The sequence below is a fragment of the Phaseolus vulgaris genome, chromosome 8 (assembly GCF_051622355.1).
Source record: "Phaseolus vulgaris cultivar YP4 chromosome 8, ASM5162235v1, whole genome shotgun sequence".
NCBI classification, from domain to species: Eukaryota; Viridiplantae; Streptophyta; class Magnoliopsida; order Fabales; family Fabaceae; genus Phaseolus; species Phaseolus vulgaris.
In genome coordinates, this window is record NC_143505.1 from 59,404,235 (window position 1) to 59,424,452 (window position 20,218).

The window sequence follows — 20,218 nt, forward strand, 5'->3', positions numbered from 1 at the left end:
ATAAGAAAAAAGAGACATATATACTGTGATATAACCTTTTCTTTCAAAAAGTGTGATAGTTAGGCATGGTGGTATTGGAATCTTATGTGATCACCAAAAAAAAGTTAGGTAGAATAATAGAACAATAGAAAGATTGATTATCTGTTAGCGGCAATAGTTGCTAGCACGTAGTGTAATCTAGAATAAAATAGTTCTTCAGTTTCATTTCAGTAGCCAAAAGAGAGAATTAAGCAGCTTTTGGGTCGAGCCAAAAGTTATACTCATGACATCAAATAACTCAACTATGATATAAAATAGTACAAGACTGATTTAAGCCAATGCTCGAATCAGTAGTAACCTCTCTCATGCATAACCAAGCTTAACTGAGAACCACCTTTAACGTTGAACACCAAAGAATCAAAGAAAAAAAAAGGAATGGTGGAATCGTTTGCTTGCAGTGTAATTAAAGTTGTTCAGTGCAAGTAAAGGGTATGCAATCTAAGTCAATCTTTCCACCAACAAAATCTGGTAACCTATGAAAGCATTCGATTCCTTTGACGTGTGAAACTCAACCTGAGATAGTGTGAACTAGAAAATTTTAATAAATAAAAAAGATAGGTAATACACATGTATAGAATGCTCCATTTTTAATATTTATATTGTGTGATAGTTTGAAGGAAAGATGCGTATGGATTATGACGCAGATCGAACTTGGTTTTGTCACCGTTGCTTGAAATATTCGCATCGTTGGCTCAACATGGCCATTAATTAGTTATTGTTCAGTTTACTATTACTTAATAGTTCACTTAATATTCAAAACTTCAGAAGCTTCATACAAGCATATTGTGTATCATGTCAAACACCCCATCAACAAGGCAAGAGAATTTGGTGTTCTTTATTCAGTTTTTTTGAGAAGTGAAAGCAAGAAATAGTTTTATAGCACGCAATTCAAGCTAGTTGGGCGACTTGGTGGTAAATCATGCAATATTTTAACTAATAATATGGATTAAAAAATGTTATCAAACTGATATGACATTTATGTAGGATTGACAAGTTCTAATGTGGTATTAAATGTCAGAAAAAGATAAATTATGTGCTTGTGAGGATTCCCAGACACATAGATCTATATTAATGATAGGTCTTTGGATCTATATATATGTGATTAAAAGTCAAAGATACATATCTAATCAAGCTTTCACATGGATATTAGTTTAGCTGTGTCACAGTAGTTAATCAGAGAGGTCCTTCCCAGTGACAGGGACAGCTCAAAACTTGCTTTGCATTAATGAGTTCTCACATGGAATAATCATCTGCAACTTGGTCTCCAATAATTAACCTAAAGGACAAGAGGGTGTTAGCCAAATTCCTTATATGCTCAACCTTTTAATCATAGCATATATCTTATGTTAAGTTTAGTAATTAACAGGTTATCACTATATTCTTTGCTTTATCCAAAAACAAATGTTATAATTTGGATGGATTGGATTTTAACATGGTCCCTTAAACAGATTCTTGATTGTTTCGGAAAAAGATTTAAGATTCAAATGTATTTTTGAAGTTAGCATGCATTCAAGAGTAGGATTTCATAAGGGTAAAGTATAATATAAATTATGTTTAAATGGAAAAAATATTATTTTGTTATAATTACATTTACTTTTCTAAAAGTTCAATTTATTTTTTACAAGTTATCAAAATTATAAGTATTATAACTTTTAAGTAAACTATATGCAGTTGTATTTTATTTATGCAGTTATTTTTCTTAAAATTGTATAATCTGGTCTTATAATTTGTCAGTAATGATATGTTTGGAAATGTTTTTAATCCCTAGAGTAAGCATTAATTATCTATCTTGAAATGAATAATGGGATAAAAATAATAGTTTCAAATTTTAAAGAGATAAAAACGAAAATATATATTTTATAATAATCAAAATTTAAATTATAATGGAACTAAAACAGAAAAGAAATCATTAAAATCGAAACTCAAGACTAAAAATAATTTAATAAAAAATTACAGTGATAATTGTTATGGATTGTATATAATGTATATGTTGTCCTTCAAGAAGGTAGATTTAGCCTAGAGATTCAGTACTATTAAGTTATGGCTCAAACTTAATAAAATTTTAACATAGTAAATTTGTGAATATTTTTTTATGTTACTTAACTTTCTTATTTTTACTCAATAGATAGTGAAACAAATTATGGTAAAAATAAACATGACTTAAAAGAATGAAGTAAAAGCTTGAAGGTTGTTTCTTCACAATTAATTTGTATTGCTTCAAAGATGAAAGACAGAGCTCATTGCTATGTTGTGTGAGGGTTATTTTGTGCTTTTATTTCTTGAGGTTGCAGGTCCCACAGAATATGCATTTTGTTTTTAATAACCCTGCATGTATCTACCATAGTAGCAATAAAAAGTCTACATAACAAAAACAGTAAAACTAACACAAAAGTCCTTACTTATCTAACATAGAAAGTATCACTACACAAATGAAAAGGAACAAAAAGGAACAAAAATAAAACTGTTATAGATATGCAGAAAGTCTAATGACGTTCTTAATTTCTAGTGACCTTTATCTGTGACTTTTTAAGTTATTTTGTCTGCATAGTATAGATAATCCAGGGGAAAGTTGAAAAATTTCCAATTAATTAACTGTCTTTATTTGAACAAGCATACCAAGGTCTTGGCAAGCATCTCTTTTTGTGTTCGTCTAACTTCTGAGCACTTCAATGTTTGTACTACATATGACTTCATTGTCTGAAGTAATTGCACACCTTATGTAATTCTTAGCATTCATAATAAGTTCTATTAGTTCAGCAGTATAAAGCTATTCCAAATAATCATCTCAGCTTCAGCTTGATTTGTTATCTAAAACACTAATTGTTAACAGTGATTGAAAATCCATAAAAGTAGTCTCAGCAAATAGACAGAACATTGGGAAGGAAAAATGTAGCTATATAAGACTCCAAAAAAAATCAATGATTCCTGTTGTTAGGATATGAAAATAAATGTAACAACCTATGACTTCTAATAAAAAGTAATGTCACACAAGCTCATTACACGTTATGTGAAACTATCAAAAGATATAAATATTACTTGATTCTCACCAAATTCAAATAGCATGTGTCACTAGAAAGAATCTCACCTAGTTTACTCTTACAATAGGCCTCTAGCAATCATTTCATATAGAAGTTTCTCTGCCTTATCATTTTCATCTTCTTCAAAAAAAGCACGAATCATTATTTCAAAAGTCACAGCATCTGGAATGCAACCATTGTCTTCCATTTTTGACCATAAGGCCGATGCTTCATCAAGCAAGCCCTCTTTACACAGCCCATTGATCATAACAGTATATGTTTTGGCATTTAAACAATAGCCTTTAGTCAAATGATCTAGAAAAACCTCTAGTGCATTCTTAAGTTTTCCACATTTACAAAGTCCATCAAGAAGTATAGTGAATGTGTACACATTTGGCCGAATTCCCCGGTCTTTCATTTTGTTGAAGAACTCAATTGCTTTGTCAAGATGACGATTTTTGCATAAAGCATCTATTAAGTTATTATAAGTGATTACATCAAGAGGTTGACCTGTATCATGCATCTCATCAATAAGATCCCAAACATAAGAGATTCTTCCTGATTTGCACAAACCAGCAATAAGAGAAGTATAAGTCACTGTATCAGGAACCATGTTTTTCTGATGCATTTCTTGAAAAAGATTCATGGCATCATCCACTCTTTTAATCTTACACAGTCCATGAATCATGATACTATAGCAGTGAACATCAGGAGTTACTCCCATTAGGGTCATAGTGTAGAATACATGTTTTGCATGCTTCACTTCATTAACTAAGAAATACCCATCCATTAAAGTACTCCAAACAATAACATCAGGTTTCAAACATGCTTTCACCATCACAGCTAACACATTTCTAGTTTCTTTTACCTTTCCTTCCTTACATAAAGCATCAATCAATATACTATAGGTATAAATATCTGGTTTAATGTTTTTCAATACCATTTCATTTAACAATCCAATTGCTTTGATTAGTTGACCCACAATGCAAAAGCCATATATTAGACTAGTGTAAGTGACAACATCAGGAGAAATTCCCTTGACAACCATTTCTGAATATAAATCACAAGCCTCATTAACAAGGTTATCTTTGCATAGACTATCAATGATTGTGCTGTACATTATTAAATTAGGCTTAATAGACCCTCCTTCAATCATTCTCAACAACCGAATGCCAGCTCTTGTTTCTCCTATTTTACACACCCCATTGATCAAAATCCCATAACTAATCTCATCTAGCCGAAACCCTTGTGCTAATACCTTGTCATGAAAATTCAGCGCTTTGTTGACCTCACCCTTAAGACACAGACCCTTCATGAGAGTGTTCAAGGTTATGGTTGTTGGGTGATGACCCAGTTTGAGAATCTTGCCCACCACAGAGAAAGCGAAGGCCATTTGACCTAAGTGGCAGAAACAGTTAACCAATATGTTCAAAGTGAAAAAGTCAGGCACAATTCCAGTGAACTCCATTTGCTTATAGAGAGAAATAGTAGTGGGGTAATGCTTAGAATTCACAAAGGAACTTAAAATCTTGTTAAATTGGAAGATGGGTGGGGTAGGATGCATATGCAGCATGTGATTGAAATGGAAAAAAGCATCATCAAGATGGTTAATGAGTGGGGGCTGAGAGTGAGAGTGGAGAGTAGAGGGTGAAGGGAAGCAAAGAAGGGAAATGGGGTTTTGAAGGAAAGGATGAAATTTGGGAATGGAAAGAGAGAGATAATACCTTAATCTTCTTGCCAATGACATTTTTTGTTTGTTGACACCAACGTTACTGAAAAGATTGTGTTCTTTTTGTGTTTGGTTGGTTTCAGTGAGAGAGACCAAAGTTCGTTTTGCTACTATTTCAGCTTCTGGGAACAGGAAAACACTGATGCTGAGCTTACACAACAACAAAAAATGAAAAGACAGAGACATGTTCCGAGAAACTTTTTCATTATTTTAAGAAAGAAAAAAAGAATCGGCTATACAATATAATATATAATTCAATAAGAATATAATAGAGTAAGAATTTTTATAATCTGAATACATCTTGACTAAACTAGTATTTTAGTTTGTATAAATATTAAATTTATATAATTAAAACTCATAAGAATAATATTTTTGTATAAAAAATATATTAGAATTAAAACAAAAAATGAATCATTTTAACCTCATTATCTCCATTATATATATAAACTTATTTATATTTTCCTTTGGGATTTTAACTTAATATCTTCTTACATAAGATTTTGGGAATGCACTCCATTATTTTTTTTAATCTCAAAATTATTAAGACTGTGTTAAGTCTTGAATTTTTATTTTATATTTCCTTGCACATAATTAAATTATTGCATTATCTCATTATAAATCAAGTACAAAAATAAATATTTATAATATATTTACTTGAAATACTTCATCTTGACTTGTGTGTGTAAAATCCTACACGAGATTTGTAAGGATTGTTGACAAAGAAGAACCAATTGCATTGAAATTATTGTTTGAGACCTGATTATTTCGAGGCATGTTGAAGAAAGAATTGCCCACTGCAGCTTCAACATGGTTTGATGATTTGGAATGTCACCAAATTTAACTACATTATTGTCTGTGTGATTTAGATCTTATTGAATTACTTCCAATACTATTGAATCATTATATACTGACTGGTGAATTGAAAAATATTAACTGCAAGTTTTCTATAAATGATTTCTGATTTATTTATCGTTTTAGATTTATGTTTTCATGGAATATTTTTTTCAAAGCACTAAAACTGTAATAAATCTTAGCTCTATGCCTCTATTCATGTGGGAAAAAAAATAGCCTGTTATTAATACTTTTAGTCGAAAAGTCTATTACTAACACATTATAAGATGAGCAAAATAAGGTGAGGAACTACTTTAAATTATTTTGAAGTAGCACTCAAGTTAACCCTTTAACTTATGGTTTTGATCCGTGGCAATTTTGATATCGACTATTGACACTGTCACTATATTAAGATTTCATTCTTATTAAGAAGTCATTCCAAACATTTTAGTACACGAATGATCAAATGAAATGTAAAAAATAACAGTCAAAATGCTATTCTGGGATGATTGAATGTTATTGTGCTAATGAATTTTTAGTTTCATTGTCCATTATGTCATCCACGAAGTTGTAGCTCCCTAATCGGTCAGAACAAAAGCTATTCAATGTCATACAATAGAACAACATCTTTGAAGCAGCCATTAAGCCAGAAAAGTTTTCAAATTTAGGGAGGGCTCAAATGAGAAGCTAGTGTTTGATGCACTGACCAGTCTAATGATTCGATATACATAAGAGAACATTTCATTGCAAAGATGATCTCATTGAGCAGTAGTAAAACCAGCTACATCTGGTTCTCGATATAAGCATACAAGTTGACATCAATATCAATATGCCACACAAATTAAAAGCCAGAATAACTTCAACTTGTTCAACCAGGCTTTACTCATGTCAGAAACGCAATACTTATTATGTGGCAAAACATCAAAATGTTACATACCAAAGATCAAGACTTCCAGCAAAAAAGACCACTGCACCCAACCAACGACCAATGAGTTCACTAATTTATGCTCACTGCAATTAGCATTTGTTAAACAATGACTAACAATGTATTCACTTCCAATATTTTCTATTCAAGAAATGTTGAACTTCAAAATTTACAGCTTCAATGTTAGATTATCCATAAGTACACACACCTGCGATGTTTACTAAATAATGGATGTGAATAAGAGGGGTTATTCTCCAAACAAATTTTTTGATGCTATTCTCTAAACAAAATTGAATTCCCACCTAAATAGCCCGTGAAATAAAGGTTTGCATTACAAACCAGTACAAGTTGAGGTGAAACTCTGATTCTAAATAGAAAACAACACTTAGAGAATAAGCTTATGTGTATCAGGGAAATCAAAGGTTTCATAAAAGTACAAAAAAATCACAGAGCAAATAAACAGTCTCCAAAAAATACTCAGCACTGAATAGACACTCTCAAGCTATTCTGACCAGCACCTTATTCTTTTTGCCAGCTGATAACAGGAGAACTTTCCCATCCACTATATCCGCAGCCTCAATCCTCTTACCTTCATTATCCACTCTGCTATTATTTAAGTAAAGCCCCCCTTGCTTTAACAACCTCCTTGCCGCAGACTTACTCTCAAACAAACCAGAAGAGACCGAAAGATCCACCAATGACAGATTCAAAACATCTTCATAAGGCAAAGAACAAGATGGCAAATCCTCAGCAATCCCCTCAATACTTTTCCAGTCCAACTTCGTCCCTGACCCCGGCTTCAACGCCTCAGTGGCTTGAAGAGCCTCAGCCAAACCATCCTCCCCATGAACAAACAGTGTAACTTCCTTAGCTAGCCTCTGCTGTGCGGTGTTAGGCACATAGTCAGGCTTCATCATCTCCCTTTCCAAGGCAACTATTTCCTCAATGTCTAAAAATGTAAGAATCCTCAAAAACCTAATCACATCAGTATCAGGAATACTAAAAAAATACTGGTAAAACTTATAGGGAGACAAAAACGTTGGAGACAACCAAATGGCACCATCCTCAGACTTTCCAAACTTAGTGCCATCACTCTTCAAAAGAAGAGGGAATGTCAAGCCATACGCATCTTTCCCCTGCAATATCTTCCTAATCAATTCAGTTCCAACAGTTATATTACCCCATTGATCACTACCTCCAATCTGAACACGTACACCCTCATTCTGAAACAAGTACAAGAAATCATAGCCCTGCAACAATTGATATGTGAACTCGGTGAAACTCATTCCTTCTTCTGATTCCAACCTCTTCTTTACACTCTCCTTAGAAATCATAGACCCCACCCTAGCAAACTTACCCACCCTTTTCAAAAAATCCAACAAACTAAACTCCTTCCACCAGTCATAGTTATTCATAATCACAACAGAAAAATCAGAATCCAAGTTCGGATTTTGACCGCGACCCAGAATCCGTTCAATGGTGTTGGAGATACCCACCGTGTTCTTCTCCAAGGACTCGGGGTCAAGTACGGGCCTTTCGACGGATTTTCCTGAGGGGTCGCCCACGCGGGCGGTGGCGCCCCCGATCAACGCGACCGTGCGGTGACCGCAGCGGTGGAACCAGGACAGCACGATGATGCCGAGGAGGTTGCCGAGGTGCAAAGACTCCGCGGTGGGGTCGAAGCCGCAGTAGACCTTGACCGATGAGGAGCACGCGGCCCGAAGTGCGTCGCTGGTGATGGACTCGACCAGACCGCGTTCTTCGAGGATTTCAATGACGTTGCGGAGAGGTTGCTGTTGGGCGCAGGTAGTTTTTGTGGTTTTTGTGGCCCATTGAAGAAGAAAGGGAGAAGAATGGGGTTTGAAGGTACCCAAGAAGCGTTTGGTTGAATGGTTGAAAAGAAATGATCTTGCTAAAACAGAAATGGAGGCCATTGTCACTGTGTGACTGCTGCTTACTCCGAAGTGGGAAGATGATAAAGGACAGATTGTGTCTTTCACCATTTTTATTTATTAATTATTAAATTGATTAACATTTACATGATTTTATAATTATTCAAAATTAAAATTATTAATTATTTTTAATTAATTAATTAATTTATTTTGAATGTTGTTAGATAGAAAATTAATAATTAAAGAATGTTAGATAAAAAAATAAAAATAGATTAAAAAAATAAAAATAAAAATATTCTAGATAAGAAAATAAAAGTGTAAATAGTATTGTAGAAGGAATTGAGTATATGGCTTACATTATTTTATTTTAAAAACTAAATTTTTTTTGTTGAGGAAAAAAAAGTAAAGCTGTATTCTTACAATAAAATTAAACTTTAAAATATATGAGTTTAACCTGTTTTCTCAGTTTAAAGGATTTTTTTTATCGTTTTATAATTAAAAGACTGATTAAATTTAATCCACATATTTTTTTCTAAAACTTAAAGAATATTCATTTGAAACCATATGGATTAAATTTGGAAATAAAGAAAACACATTTTTTTTTCTTTTATTCGCTAGTTAGAGTAAAAATAATGAGAATATTATATGCTGATAGATATCCTTCTAATAATACTAACGTATGAATAAAAATAAATAAATACAGGAATTATGATAAAAAAAATTTAGTAGAAATTTAGTTTTAAGTTTTTGAAACGATGCTTACTATTATTATATACCAGTGGTGCTAGATGTTTTGTGGTAAATTTACAGAAAAGTGTACAATATTTATTTAATTTACCAAAATAGATTAATTTTAAAATTTGTATGAAGGTGGATAAATGATGCATAGAAGCACTACTCCTAATTCCAAATACGATATTTTTCTTCAAATATAATTTTTTATTTTACTTTTAACAAAACCATGAAGATCTCTTCACAATAATATGGTCAAATTAAAAAAAAAAAAAAAAAGGGACGGATAATTTGGAAGAATTTAAAGGAAAATTTTCCAAGAATTTAATACCCTTATATTTTACGTCAAAAATAAAATATAAAAACTCCAAATTCATCTGTCCTACAATGTTCTTATAGAAGATATTTTTTAAAAAAATTCCTTTATTTATGTGATCTATATTTTAAAATAACCACAATTAGGTGTAAAAAAGAGTTTCACAAATCTAAGCTATTCAAAATAACTATTTTAAACTGTTACTTAAAGCATTAATTAAATAAAAAATTCAAATACAGAATATACATAAATTGAGTTTTTTTTTAAAATATTTTTATAAAACTCTTCTATGATTATCCCTTAGAGTAACTATTTTTTGGATAAAAATACATGGAATTATAAGTTTTATGGATAATCTCTTCATGTCTATATTAATTATATGAGGATAAATGTAGAAAAAAATTTACAATTACAGATAGATTTATTACTATTAATTAATTTAACTAATTTGTTAACAAGTGTGAATCATTCATGAATGTCTGTTTTTGGACAAAGGAAATAACTAATAGTAATTGTTAAAAACTCATTAATTTTCAAATTTTACAAATAAGAAAATAACTTTTTACTTTGATTGTTAAAATGTGAAAAGGTAAATATAATTTTAGTTAATGTAAAAGTTTTAAGTTACTTGGACATTCTTATTATAAATATAAATTCTGATAAAAAAAATTGACAAAAATTATATATATATATTAAAATAACTGGTGGTCAACATTTTCATAGGAAATCTATTAGAAGAAGTGTACAAGTTTAGTTTTACAATCACTCATTGGTCAAGAAAAAACTAATATTCCAACTTAATAACTTTGACCCATTACTAAATATTAATTATGTAATACTCATATTCAAATACCTCATACACACACAGTTATAAACACTGTTCCATCAAAAGAAAAATCAAAAGCTGATTATTTTTAAACACATAGAGTTTTATTTTATAAATTTCTTTATGAGAAAATATATCTTAATAAATTAAAATTAATTTATGTAAAATTTAATATATATGTGTATATATATAAGTTTCAAAAAATTACATAATTTTATAAATTAATTTATATACAAAAAATTTAATATGCAGTTTTTGTTTTTATTTTTCTCATGAAAGTTCCCGGAATATACAATTTAAACATGTCATTATTATAACAATAATCATTTACTTTTCACACCTTTTATTTCTATAATTCATCTATGCAAGTCAAAGTGTAGGTTAGAAGAATACAAATTCCCCAAAATTCCACATTTATTTTAGCGCCACCACTGCGCGTTGAAGCTCCTCCCATTCCAACGGTTGCCGGAAAGCCCATTTCCGCGGTGCTGTCAACCAATTCTTCTCCTTCTGTTACTTTCAACTGGGAACCATTTGCCACTTCTCCTCTCAACCCCACCCCTTTTTTTGGTAAAACCCATGTTTCTTAACTCTCAATTATTGGCTATTTTTTATATATAATTTTGAATTTGGCAACTTATTTCACCACATCGTGCTTTCATTTGGACAAAAAGGTTGCATTTTCACTAAAAGGGTTAGTGTTGAGTTTGTAGTTGTTCTCATCGAGCATATGTTGCTGCATTTGATTTGTGTTGGTTATTGGTTATAGCATTTTGGAGTCAAGCTGTGTTTGCATGCTTAACTGGAAATTTGTTGTAGCACTTTATTTTTTTTTAATCTGGAAATTTGTTGGTCTTGCTTGGTTTGATTCACTGTTGTGTAGTGATGTGTTTTCTGCTTGAAACTCAGAACTTTTGATTGGCCTTATATTTCCAACTGCAATGTACCTGTGGTCTAGCTCAAGTAAACTACGCTGGTTATCAACTTATCAGTAATTTGGAGTCAAGCTGTGTTTGCATGCTTTTTTTCTTCTTCCTGATTGAGTTGAATTGAGTCTAACTTTGCTTATGTTGTGCTTTGTTGTTATTACATAGTGTGTGCCTTGCCTTAGTAGAAGAGACTAGCTGTGTTGTCTAATCAATTGTTAACGTACAACTTTCTTGACTTTTTACGACAATAGTTGATTTAGGCAAGATAAAAAAAAGAATGTGATGTAGCACTTGCTAAGGAAAAGATTACGATCTTGCCATAGTTGATTTAGTCATGTGTTGGAGAAGACCAATAAATGCCCCAAAGAAGAAATGTTTAGTTGATGTAGCCATGAATGATAATCCAATTAATAAAGGAAGAGAAAAAAACAAGGAATACTATAAAGAGAAACCATTAAACAAGATAAAGATCTAAATGACGATTTTGAAAAATTAGATTTTCGAAGAACACAAGGTTGTTGTTTTATCTGTATTGTCAGCCTCACCAGGTGGGAAAAAGATTTTGTTACCATTATTATTGGAATTGTGTTAAGTCAGTCTACTGTACTTTTAGCTTAACTTAGCTAGCATTTCAAGTTCTATTGTTATCCAGTGATAACGGATATTTGCTCATGTGCACAAGAGTGTAATACTGTACGAGTAATAAATCTTAAAGCTTTATTATGTAGAGTTTCTATGGATAACACTAAATTGGAAATGCAATGGGTAATATGCATGAGTCCCTTGTTGGCAATGTGCAAGACATGAATATAGTAGGAGTGGGTTTTTCTCTTCGTATCAGAATTTCAGTTGACTAAAATCTTTTGTACAAGTGAATTTATGCATCAGAGTTTTTCAGGGTGGGAAAATGCATTATGAATTATTTAATGATCTCTGTTTTTTGTAAAACTGAATGGTCCATTTGACTAACACTATACTTTGCAATCTTATGCATTGATATTCTCATTTTCATTGAATTTTTTCATGTTTTCACTGGCTATTTAGACTCTACTTGTAATGTTCTAATAGTTTCATACTGATTAATTTTACTCTCTAATATTATGCACTTCTTCCCCTGCTCTTGCAGCAATTTCATTTTTCCTCTTCTTAAAAAGTTGTTTTTCTAAATTGGCATTTAATTGCATCATTAGGTCATGTACAGTTCACTAACACATGGTTAGGTCTTCACACAATCAGTTAGCTAATAGTGTTAAAGACTTGTCAGTTTGTTATTATATTAGATCTTATAGTTTCCTCAAATCCGATGTTATTCTATATAATTTAATAGCTGGAACTATTAAATTGTTGTTCTTTCAGATTTACATATGTTAAAGATTCCAAATACTAATACTTGAACATATGCAAGGAATAAAAGAAACAGTGTATTCAACCTACACTGTTGGACTTTTTTTTATGTATATAGGAGGGTACAAAGAAGAGGTAAGACACTCGCCTAAAACCCTAACCCTAAAGTCGGGTACACACACAAGAAAAAAAAAATACCATTAGATTTCAAGACTCCCCTTCAAGCTGGAGCATATAGATCGGATCACCAAGCTTGGAACATATAAATTGAATTGTAGGTCCTCCTAGAGATTTAGTTAAAATGTCTGCTAGTTGTGTATTAGAGCTGACAAAGTCAGTAATAAGATCCTTGGACAACAACTTCTCTCTAACAAAATGACAATCAATATCTATATGTTTATTTTTCTCATGAAACACCAGACTGGAGACAATATGAAGAGCTGTTTGGTTGTCACAATGCAACTTCATTTGCTCATTTTCACAAAATTTCAACTCTTGAAGGAGTTGATTAATCCATACAAGTTCACATGTAGCTAGGGTCTTAGATTGATATTTAGCTTTTGCACTAGATCCAACAACAACACTTTGTTTCTTACTTTTCCAAGATACAAGGTTCCCTCCAGGAAATACACAGTATCCTATGGTAGATCACCTATCAATGGGACAACCAGCTCAATCTGCATCACAATACCCTAAGACTTGAGTACTTCCCTTGTTCTCATACAACAATCCCTGTCCCGGGTTCTCTTTTACATATATCAGAATGCGAATCACTACATTCCATTCATCAATGTGGGGGGTTTTGCATAAATTGACTCACAACTCCCACTGGGAAAGAAACAGCAGGTCTTCTTATAGTAAGATAAATGAGCTTCCCAATCAACCTTCTAAATCTTTCTGGATTTGAGAAAAGTTCATCTTGGTCTCTCATTAACTTTTGATTTGAGTCCATAGGACTATTGATGGGCTTGTCTGTCTTCTCCAAAATATGAAGAGCATATTTTCTTTGTGAAGTGATGACACCTTCTCTTGATTGTGCCACTTCAATACCAAACAAATATTTTAGATAGCCCAAATATTTGGTCTAAAAGGCTGAATAAATGCTTTTTTAATTGAGAAATTCTAGTGATATAATTTCCCGTAATAACAATATCATCAACATAGACCATAAGATAAATACTTCTTAGAAGAAGTATGACAATAAAACATTGAATGACCTACCTCGCTCTATTTCAGTCCTAAAATCTGCACAATATAACTAAATTTACCAAACCAGACTCAAGGTGATTGCTTCAAGCCAAAGAGAGACCAATGTAATTTACAAAATACACCAAACTCCTCTTGAGCAACAAATCCAAGAGGTTGCTCCATGTCAATCTCCTCCTCTAGATCACCATGAAGAAAGACATTCTTAATGTCAAGCTGATGAAGAGGCCAATGGCAAATGACAACCGACCACATCAAGAAAAACACGAAAAATGATGATCTTAGCCACAGGAGAAAAAAGATTACAATAGTCAAGATCATAAATCTAAGTGTATCCCTTAGCTACTAGGCGAGCTTTCTTACGATCTACTTCACCAGTAGGATACCTTAACAACATAAACCCATCTACAACCCACAAACTTCTTACTAGGAGGAAGAGGTACAAGCGCTCAAGTACCACTCTGTTCAAGTGCATGCTTTTTATCAATCATGGCTTGTTGCCATCCAGGGTGATCAAGTGCCTCATGAACATTGTTAAGAACAATGATGGTATACAAGGAGAAAACAATAGAGGAATATGAAGGGGACAAACGGCGATAACTTCAAAAATTATAACTAGGATATGGATTACGAGTAAATTGAATACCTTTTCTAAGAGCAATAGGCCAAGCATGATCAAAGTCAGGAGAAGGTGAGAGGATTGAAAATAACAGTGTACTCAACCTATACTGTTGGAATTTTATTGATGTATATGTAAGATACAAAGAAGAGGCAAGACACTTGCCAAAAACCCTAACCCTAAAGCTACACACAAGAGAAATAATAAAAAATAATATTACATTTTGAACACTAATAATTACAATAATAGGTAGAACAATTAGTTAGTCAGTTAATTAAATAGCGTGAATAGAAGGGAGTTGCATTCTGTTTTGTATCAACTGGGTATTTAGTATTAGATCTGTCATAGAAAGGGGAAACCTTGAATGAGAGATATTTCTCGTCGGCCTGTTCATTTTCAAATGAGAAATAAAAGTTTTCCTTTTCTTTTTTCAGTGTCTGGTTTCCTAATGATATACAACTGAACAATTTTTCTGTTAATAGTGCAGGTGTTATGGAGATATCTTTGTTGAAGGTTCTATCTGATGCAATATCCTCATTTTTGCATTTATCATTTTCTGAAAAGATGAAGTTAGAACCTGTATCAAAATATTATCAAAAGGCAGAGAAGATGCTTAAGCTGTTGAAGCCAATTATTGATACTACTGATTTTTCAGATATAGCTTCTAATGAAGTGCTTAGGAAACTATTTGAGGAACTTTGTCCGGCAGTTGATGAGTTGAGGGAGCTTATTCTGAACTGGCATCCATTATCTAGCAAGTTTTACTTTGTAAGTTTCATTTGTCTCGATATTATAATCAAGGGTTTTCCCACCCTATTTTTTCCTCTCAAAACTACCACATCATAGATTATATACTGTTATGTAAAAAGAAATATTATAGTTGCTCACATTAATTGTTGTCTACGTGTATTCTTTATGTTGACCCAGTGCCTAAACAAACCTCTGCTTTGTACTAGATGTTCACCCGAATTATAGTTTTTATTGAGTCTAACTACATAGCATTATCCTTGTACGCCTTGGTTAGACAAGATGTGCTGAGGTTTGAGCGAACAATTTGCCTGTATATTTGTTTAACTTGGGATTTCATCTGGTATAGAAGTATATTATGAACTAGTTGTTTTTTCAGGCCTGCTTATCACAGATGTTATTTGCCTTAATTATTGTATATTAAGTATGTGTTGGTTCTCACGCTTTCCTCTTTCTTACTCTCTAGGTTAATCAAGTTGATCTCTTAGTATCAACAATTCAGGCCTTGGGTGTCAGCATTTTACAACAGCTGAAGGATTCGCCACAATGTCTCCCTGATAATTTGGGAAATGAAACATCATCAACCATTAAAAAAGCTATTTTGGAACAACTGGAAGGTGTAGGACCAAGTTTGGAGGTCTTGGAAAACATTGCTGACCACCTGGGTCTAAGGTCTAATCAAGAGGTCCTGATTGAGGCTGTATCCCTTGAAAAGTTGAAGGAGAAGGCTGAACAAATTGAAAACACTTCAGAAGTTGAATATATTGATAAAATGATATCAGTTGTGAATCGAATGCATGAGCATCTTGTTATGCTTAAGCAAGCTCAGAGTTCTATCCCAGTGCCGGTACCTGCTGATTTTTGCTGTCCTCTCTCTTTGGAATTGATGACAGATCCGGTCATTGTGGCATCTGGACAAACATATGAGCGGGCTTTCATCAAGAACTGGATTGACCTAGGTCTTACTATTTGTCCAAAGACACGTCAGACTCTGGTGCACACCAATCTAATACCTAACTACACTGTAAAAGCATTAATTGCTAACTGGTGTGAAACACATGATGTGAAGCTCCCTGATCCCATTAAGTACAAAAACTTAAATCAACCATCTCCCTTTCATGGATCTATGGAGTCTGGTTTGATCAAGAATTCACCTGCTATAACTAGTGGTGAACCCCACCAAGAACGAACATCAACATTGCATCACTCTTCTAATCCAGGTGGTTCTTTAAATGGCACGGTTCATGAGCCATATGCGGATCTTGAAAGAATATCACACACAGGTTCAGATGATGGATCTGCCAGCTCACATGAAGGGAGCGTCGATTCAGTTGGTGAATCATTAACATCCCCATCCAGAAATGCCTTGAGCTCAGAACAATCTCAAGCTGATATTAGAACTACTGATATCAACAATACCCTGCTGTCAACCAGTTCAGTCCACAGTCGGGATGCTTTTGGTGAATTGAATGCAGGGCAAGATGCTATTCCCTTGCCAACTCGGCATAGAGAATCTGAGTTTTCATCCCAATTAGCAGTGCCAAGGTCTCGAAGCCAAACTATATGGCAACGGTCATCCGAGTGGCTTGTTCCTAGGGTAGTGTCTATTGAAACAAGAGCTGCTCTTTCTGCTGCTGAAACCCAGGTTCAGAAATTAGTGGAGCAGCTAAAGATTGATTCTCTTGATGCTAAGAGAGAGGCAACATCTGAACTTCGCCTTCTTGCTAAGCACAATATGGATAACCGAATTGTGATTTCAAATTGTGGAGCGATTAGCCTATTAGTTGATTTACTGCAATCAACTGATTCTATGATCCAGGAAAATTCTGTTACAGCACTCCTTAACTTATCAATCAATGATAACAACAAGGCTGCTATTGCAAATGCTGGTGCAATTGAACCTTTGATTCATGTACTTAAGACAGGGAGTTCAGAAGCCAAGGAAAATTCAGCTGCCACTCTTTTCAGCCTCTCAGTTACTGAGGAAAACAAAATCAGGATAGGGAGGTCTGGGGCAATTAGACCACTGGTTGACTTGTTGGGGAACGGAAGCCCTAGGGGGAAGAAAGATGCTGCCACTGCCTTGTTTAATCTTTCCATATTTCATGAAAACAAGGACCGGATTGTGCAAGCTGGTGCTGTGAAACACCTTGTAGAGTTAATGGACCCAGCAGCTGGAATGGTCGACAAGGCTGTGGCTGTTTTAGCAAATCTTGCTACAATACCAGAAGGGAAAGCAGCAATTGGTGATGAAGGTGGGATTCCTGTTTTGGTTGAGGTTATTGAGTTGGGTTCTGTGAGAGGAAAGGAGAATGCTGCAGCGGCTCTTCTACATCTATGCTCATACAATCACAGATATTTAAACAAGGTGCTCCAAGAAGGAGCCGTGCCACCTTTGGTAGCATTGTCACAATCAGGCACCCCAAGGGCCAAAGAAAAGGTATGGGTTCTTTAAGTTTTAATAATTTAGTTGCCTTATTTTATTTCTTTTGGTACAAAAAGAGATGATGGATTTCTTTTTCTGTTTAGGCCCTTGCGCTCCTTAATCAATTTAGAAGCCAAAGACATGGTGGTGGTGGGAGAGCTTGATCTCAATTTTGCAACCAGTTGGGCCATCCAAAGTTTTTGAATCAGTTTACAGAACATGTAAGATTATACGCTCCATTGTGCACATAATATGCGGAAAGGCGTTTTTTTTTTCTTTATTACACATGCTTGTAAAGGCGTGAGGGGAGCAATATGTATGTATGAGGAGGATTGATTGTATCCTCATGTGACACACGTCTCTTTGATGCAAGTGTAACTTTTGTTTAAGAAACAAAAATTCCTGGGTTCTGTTACTGAGCTAAGGCAAAATGTAAGAGGACAAATACTTGTATTTGGCTTGTTTGGTGATGTCCTAATTATCCCTTTCAATGAGATAGAGATCTGGACGTTGTGTTCTTCCTTAGATGGTGGTATATAACAAGCATTTGAAGAAAAAAAATAATTGATACTTGTGGACTTATTAGGCTTTGTGTTTGGTTGTTTTTGTTTCCAAAATCATATTCTTTCTGTCTATTACATTCTCTTGAGTTTTGGTTCATCAAACATACAGACATCCACAATTTATTTATTTTATCATATGCATGAACCGAATAGGGTTGAGTTAGTGATTCAATCCATGAGTTAGTCTATTAATATGAGATTATTTGAAAATTATCACCACTACTTTATTAAGAAATAAAATAGAAAGAGAAGTTGTAAAATAAGTATCAACAGTTAAAGCGACACAAGAGTTGCATTTTTATGCTAAACCGATTGAATTGCTTGCAATATGCAGTTGTGGATATTTTATTCTTCAGCAGCAATATATTGGAACTTTTGCCTGGGGTTTGAGTGTATTTTTTAAGAAGGAAGAGATACTTTTCTTTATATTGATCATTTTATTAATGGTCAAGTTTCTCAATAAAAATAAGAATCTGAAAATTCAACAAAAAGAACTTCAAAAAGAGACTTTTATTTCGGTTTTAGAGTTAATGCTTACTTATTTTCTCTTCAACTAGATTGCAAATTGTTCTATAATCTTTTTTATCCAAGTTGGTTAAAATAAACAGGCATTGGGTTTAATAAGACATTTCAAACTATTTAAGTGCATTTAATTTAACTGATATTAAATAAAAATTATTTAATTTTAAGAAATTGAGGTATCCTATAAAAATCAATCTGCCCTTTTAAAGTGAGTAATGATAAAGTAAGTTATTTCATATAAAAAATTAAGATTTAAACACTAAAAACAATTATTAAATAAAAACCATATTTAGAGACAAAAAAAATAATTAGTTACTATATTGAATAAATTAGATATTATTTTTTTTAAAAATATTAATATTTAAATTAGTTTCTATTATTGATAAATAGTTTTTAAATTAGTATCTAATTAGCTATCAACTTTAGAATCTAAATAATTAGTAGATAAAACTTTGTAGTTAATTAGATATGAATCTAGAAACTATTTATCAATAATAAAAACTAATTTAGATACCAATAATTTTTTCTAGTCTCTAAAATAGTATCTAATTTAATCAATATAGTAATAATTATTTTTTATTTTTCTAAAATTGATTTTTATTTAATGATTTTTTTTAGTAGTGAAAATTTTAAAATGTTCATGATTTGTTATGTATGTATAATATTAGTCATTTATTTTCTTATGAGCTATTAAAATTATTTACTTTTATGACCTTTTTTATGTCACATATTCTTTTGTCATTGATTTGTCAATTGTGATGTAATTGACTACTCTTAATCTAACCTTTTGTTTTGTAGTAGCAACCTTTATAAAGAATATTTGAAATGTAGTAGTTAGTAATGACTATGAAATTCGAAAATATAGTTTTGGACCATTCTTCTAATTGATTCCTTTAAATATATTGGGTCCATGACTATAGATATAATTCAATATGTTGGAACAGGTCTCATCAATCTTATGGAATCAAATAAGAAAAACAATTTTTCTATGATGTGAATTTAAAAATGATTTTTAAAAATAATATTGTTTTTAACTTTTAAAACAAAACTCGAAACATATTTAAGCTGTTTGGATTTTTAATTATTCATTTTCTTTCCATTTTTTCTCTTCCACTCTCTTTGCTAAATTATTTTTCAAAATATCCTTAAAACTAAATAATAAAAACCCACTTAAACACATCCTTATTCGCACACAATTTTAATTAAGGGTTAATTAATTTGTGAGTTTTATAGAAATTATAATAGAGAGAACTCAATGCAAGAAAATCATGAAATAGAAACCAATTTTTAGATATTAAAATAATTAGTTGCAATAGTAACTAAATTAAAGACCATTTTAGAAACTAAAAAAAATTAGTTTCTAAATTAATTTATATTATTGTTAAATAGTTTCTAAATTGGTATCTAATTAGCAACCAAGGTTTTAGAGACCAAATTAAGAAACTAAATAATTGGTAGTTAAAACTTTGGTTGCTAATTAGATACCAATTTAAAAACTAGTTAACAGTAATAGAAACTAATTTAGAAACCAAATTTTTATTTAGTTTCTAAAATGG

At 32.4% G+C, this 20,218-nt stretch overlaps 3 protein-coding genes and 1 pseudogene across 5 annotated transcripts; 1 reads left to right on the top strand and 3 right to left on the bottom strand.

The window, feature by feature from the left end:
* Window positions 1–1,179: 1,179 nt before the first annotated feature.
* LOC137826748 (uncharacterized) lies at window positions 1,180–4,977 on the bottom strand. Of its 2 annotated transcripts, none has more exons than XM_068632880.2 (2): window positions 3,125–4,977; window positions 1,180–1,315 (listed from the first exon to the last, which is right to left on the bottom strand). In XM_068632880.2, exon 1 carries the CDS (start codon window positions 4,969–4,971, stop codon window positions 3,136–3,138), a length of 1,836 nt encoding a protein of 611 aa, XP_068488981.1. In that variant the 5' UTR covers window positions 4,972–4,977; the 3' UTR covers window positions 1,180–1,315; window positions 3,125–3,135. The 2 variants fall into 2 exon arrangements, with proteins under 2 accessions (XP_068488981.1, XP_068488982.1); XM_068632881.2 differs by lacking the exon at window positions 1,180–1,315 and having other exon boundaries at window positions 2,914–4,454; window positions 4,781–4,969.
* A 1,678-nt stretch (window positions 4,978–6,655) lies between these two features.
* Window positions 6,656–8,524, bottom strand: EMB2768 (Tyrosyl-tRNA synthetase, class Ib, bacterial/mitochondrial). The gene has a single exon (XM_068631706.2). It carries the CDS (start codon window positions 8,473–8,475, stop codon window positions 7,039–7,041), a length of 1,437 nt encoding a protein of 478 aa, XP_068487807.1. The 5' UTR covers window positions 8,476–8,524; the 3' UTR covers window positions 6,656–7,038.
* Window positions 8,525–10,653: 2,129 nt separating this feature from the next.
* LOC137825851 (U-box domain-containing protein 4) lies at window positions 10,654–18,102 on the top strand. 2 transcript variants are annotated; one of them, XM_068631637.1, is made up of 4 exons: window positions 10,654–10,877; window positions 14,888–15,173; window positions 15,619–17,592; window positions 17,682–18,102. In XM_068631637.1, exons 2-4 carry the CDS (start codon window positions 14,898–14,900, stop codon window positions 17,739–17,741), a joined length of 2,310 nt encoding a protein of 769 aa, XP_068487738.1. In that variant the 5' UTR covers window positions 10,654–10,877; window positions 14,888–14,897; the 3' UTR covers window positions 17,742–18,102. The 2 variants fall into 2 exon arrangements, with proteins under 2 accessions (XP_068487738.1, XP_068487739.1); XM_068631638.1 differs by having other exon boundaries at window positions 10,679–10,877; window positions 14,893–15,173.
* Window positions 12,801–13,541, bottom strand: LOC150025692 (secreted RxLR effector protein 161-like; annotated as a pseudogene).
* Window positions 18,103–20,218: the final 2,116 nt, after the last annotated feature.

What these genes read in the sequence shown, in the direction of transcription:
- LOC137826748 (XM_068632880.2), bottom strand. Translation starts at nt 4,971, where the DNA reads ATGTCTCTGTCTTTTCATTTTTTGTTGTTGTGTAAGCTCAGCATCAGT.
- EMB2768 (XM_068631706.2), bottom strand. Translation starts at nt 8,475, where the DNA reads ATGGCCTCCATTTCTGTTTTAGCAAGATCATTTCTTTTCAACCATTCA.
- LOC137825851 (XM_068631637.1), top strand. Translation starts at nt 14,898, where the DNA reads ATGGAGATATCTTTGTTGAAGGTTCTATCTGATGCAATATCCTCATTT. An exon ending in TATCTAGCAAGTTTTACTTT is followed by an intron (nt 15,174 to 15,618) that starts GTAAGTTTCATT and finishes CTTACTCTCTAG; the next exon opens with GTTAATCAAGTTGATCTCTT. An exon ending in CCCCAAGGGCCAAAGAAAAG is followed by an intron (nt 17,593 to 17,681) that starts GTATGGGTTCTT and finishes TTTTCTGTTTAG; the next exon opens with GCCCTTGCGCTCCTTAATCA.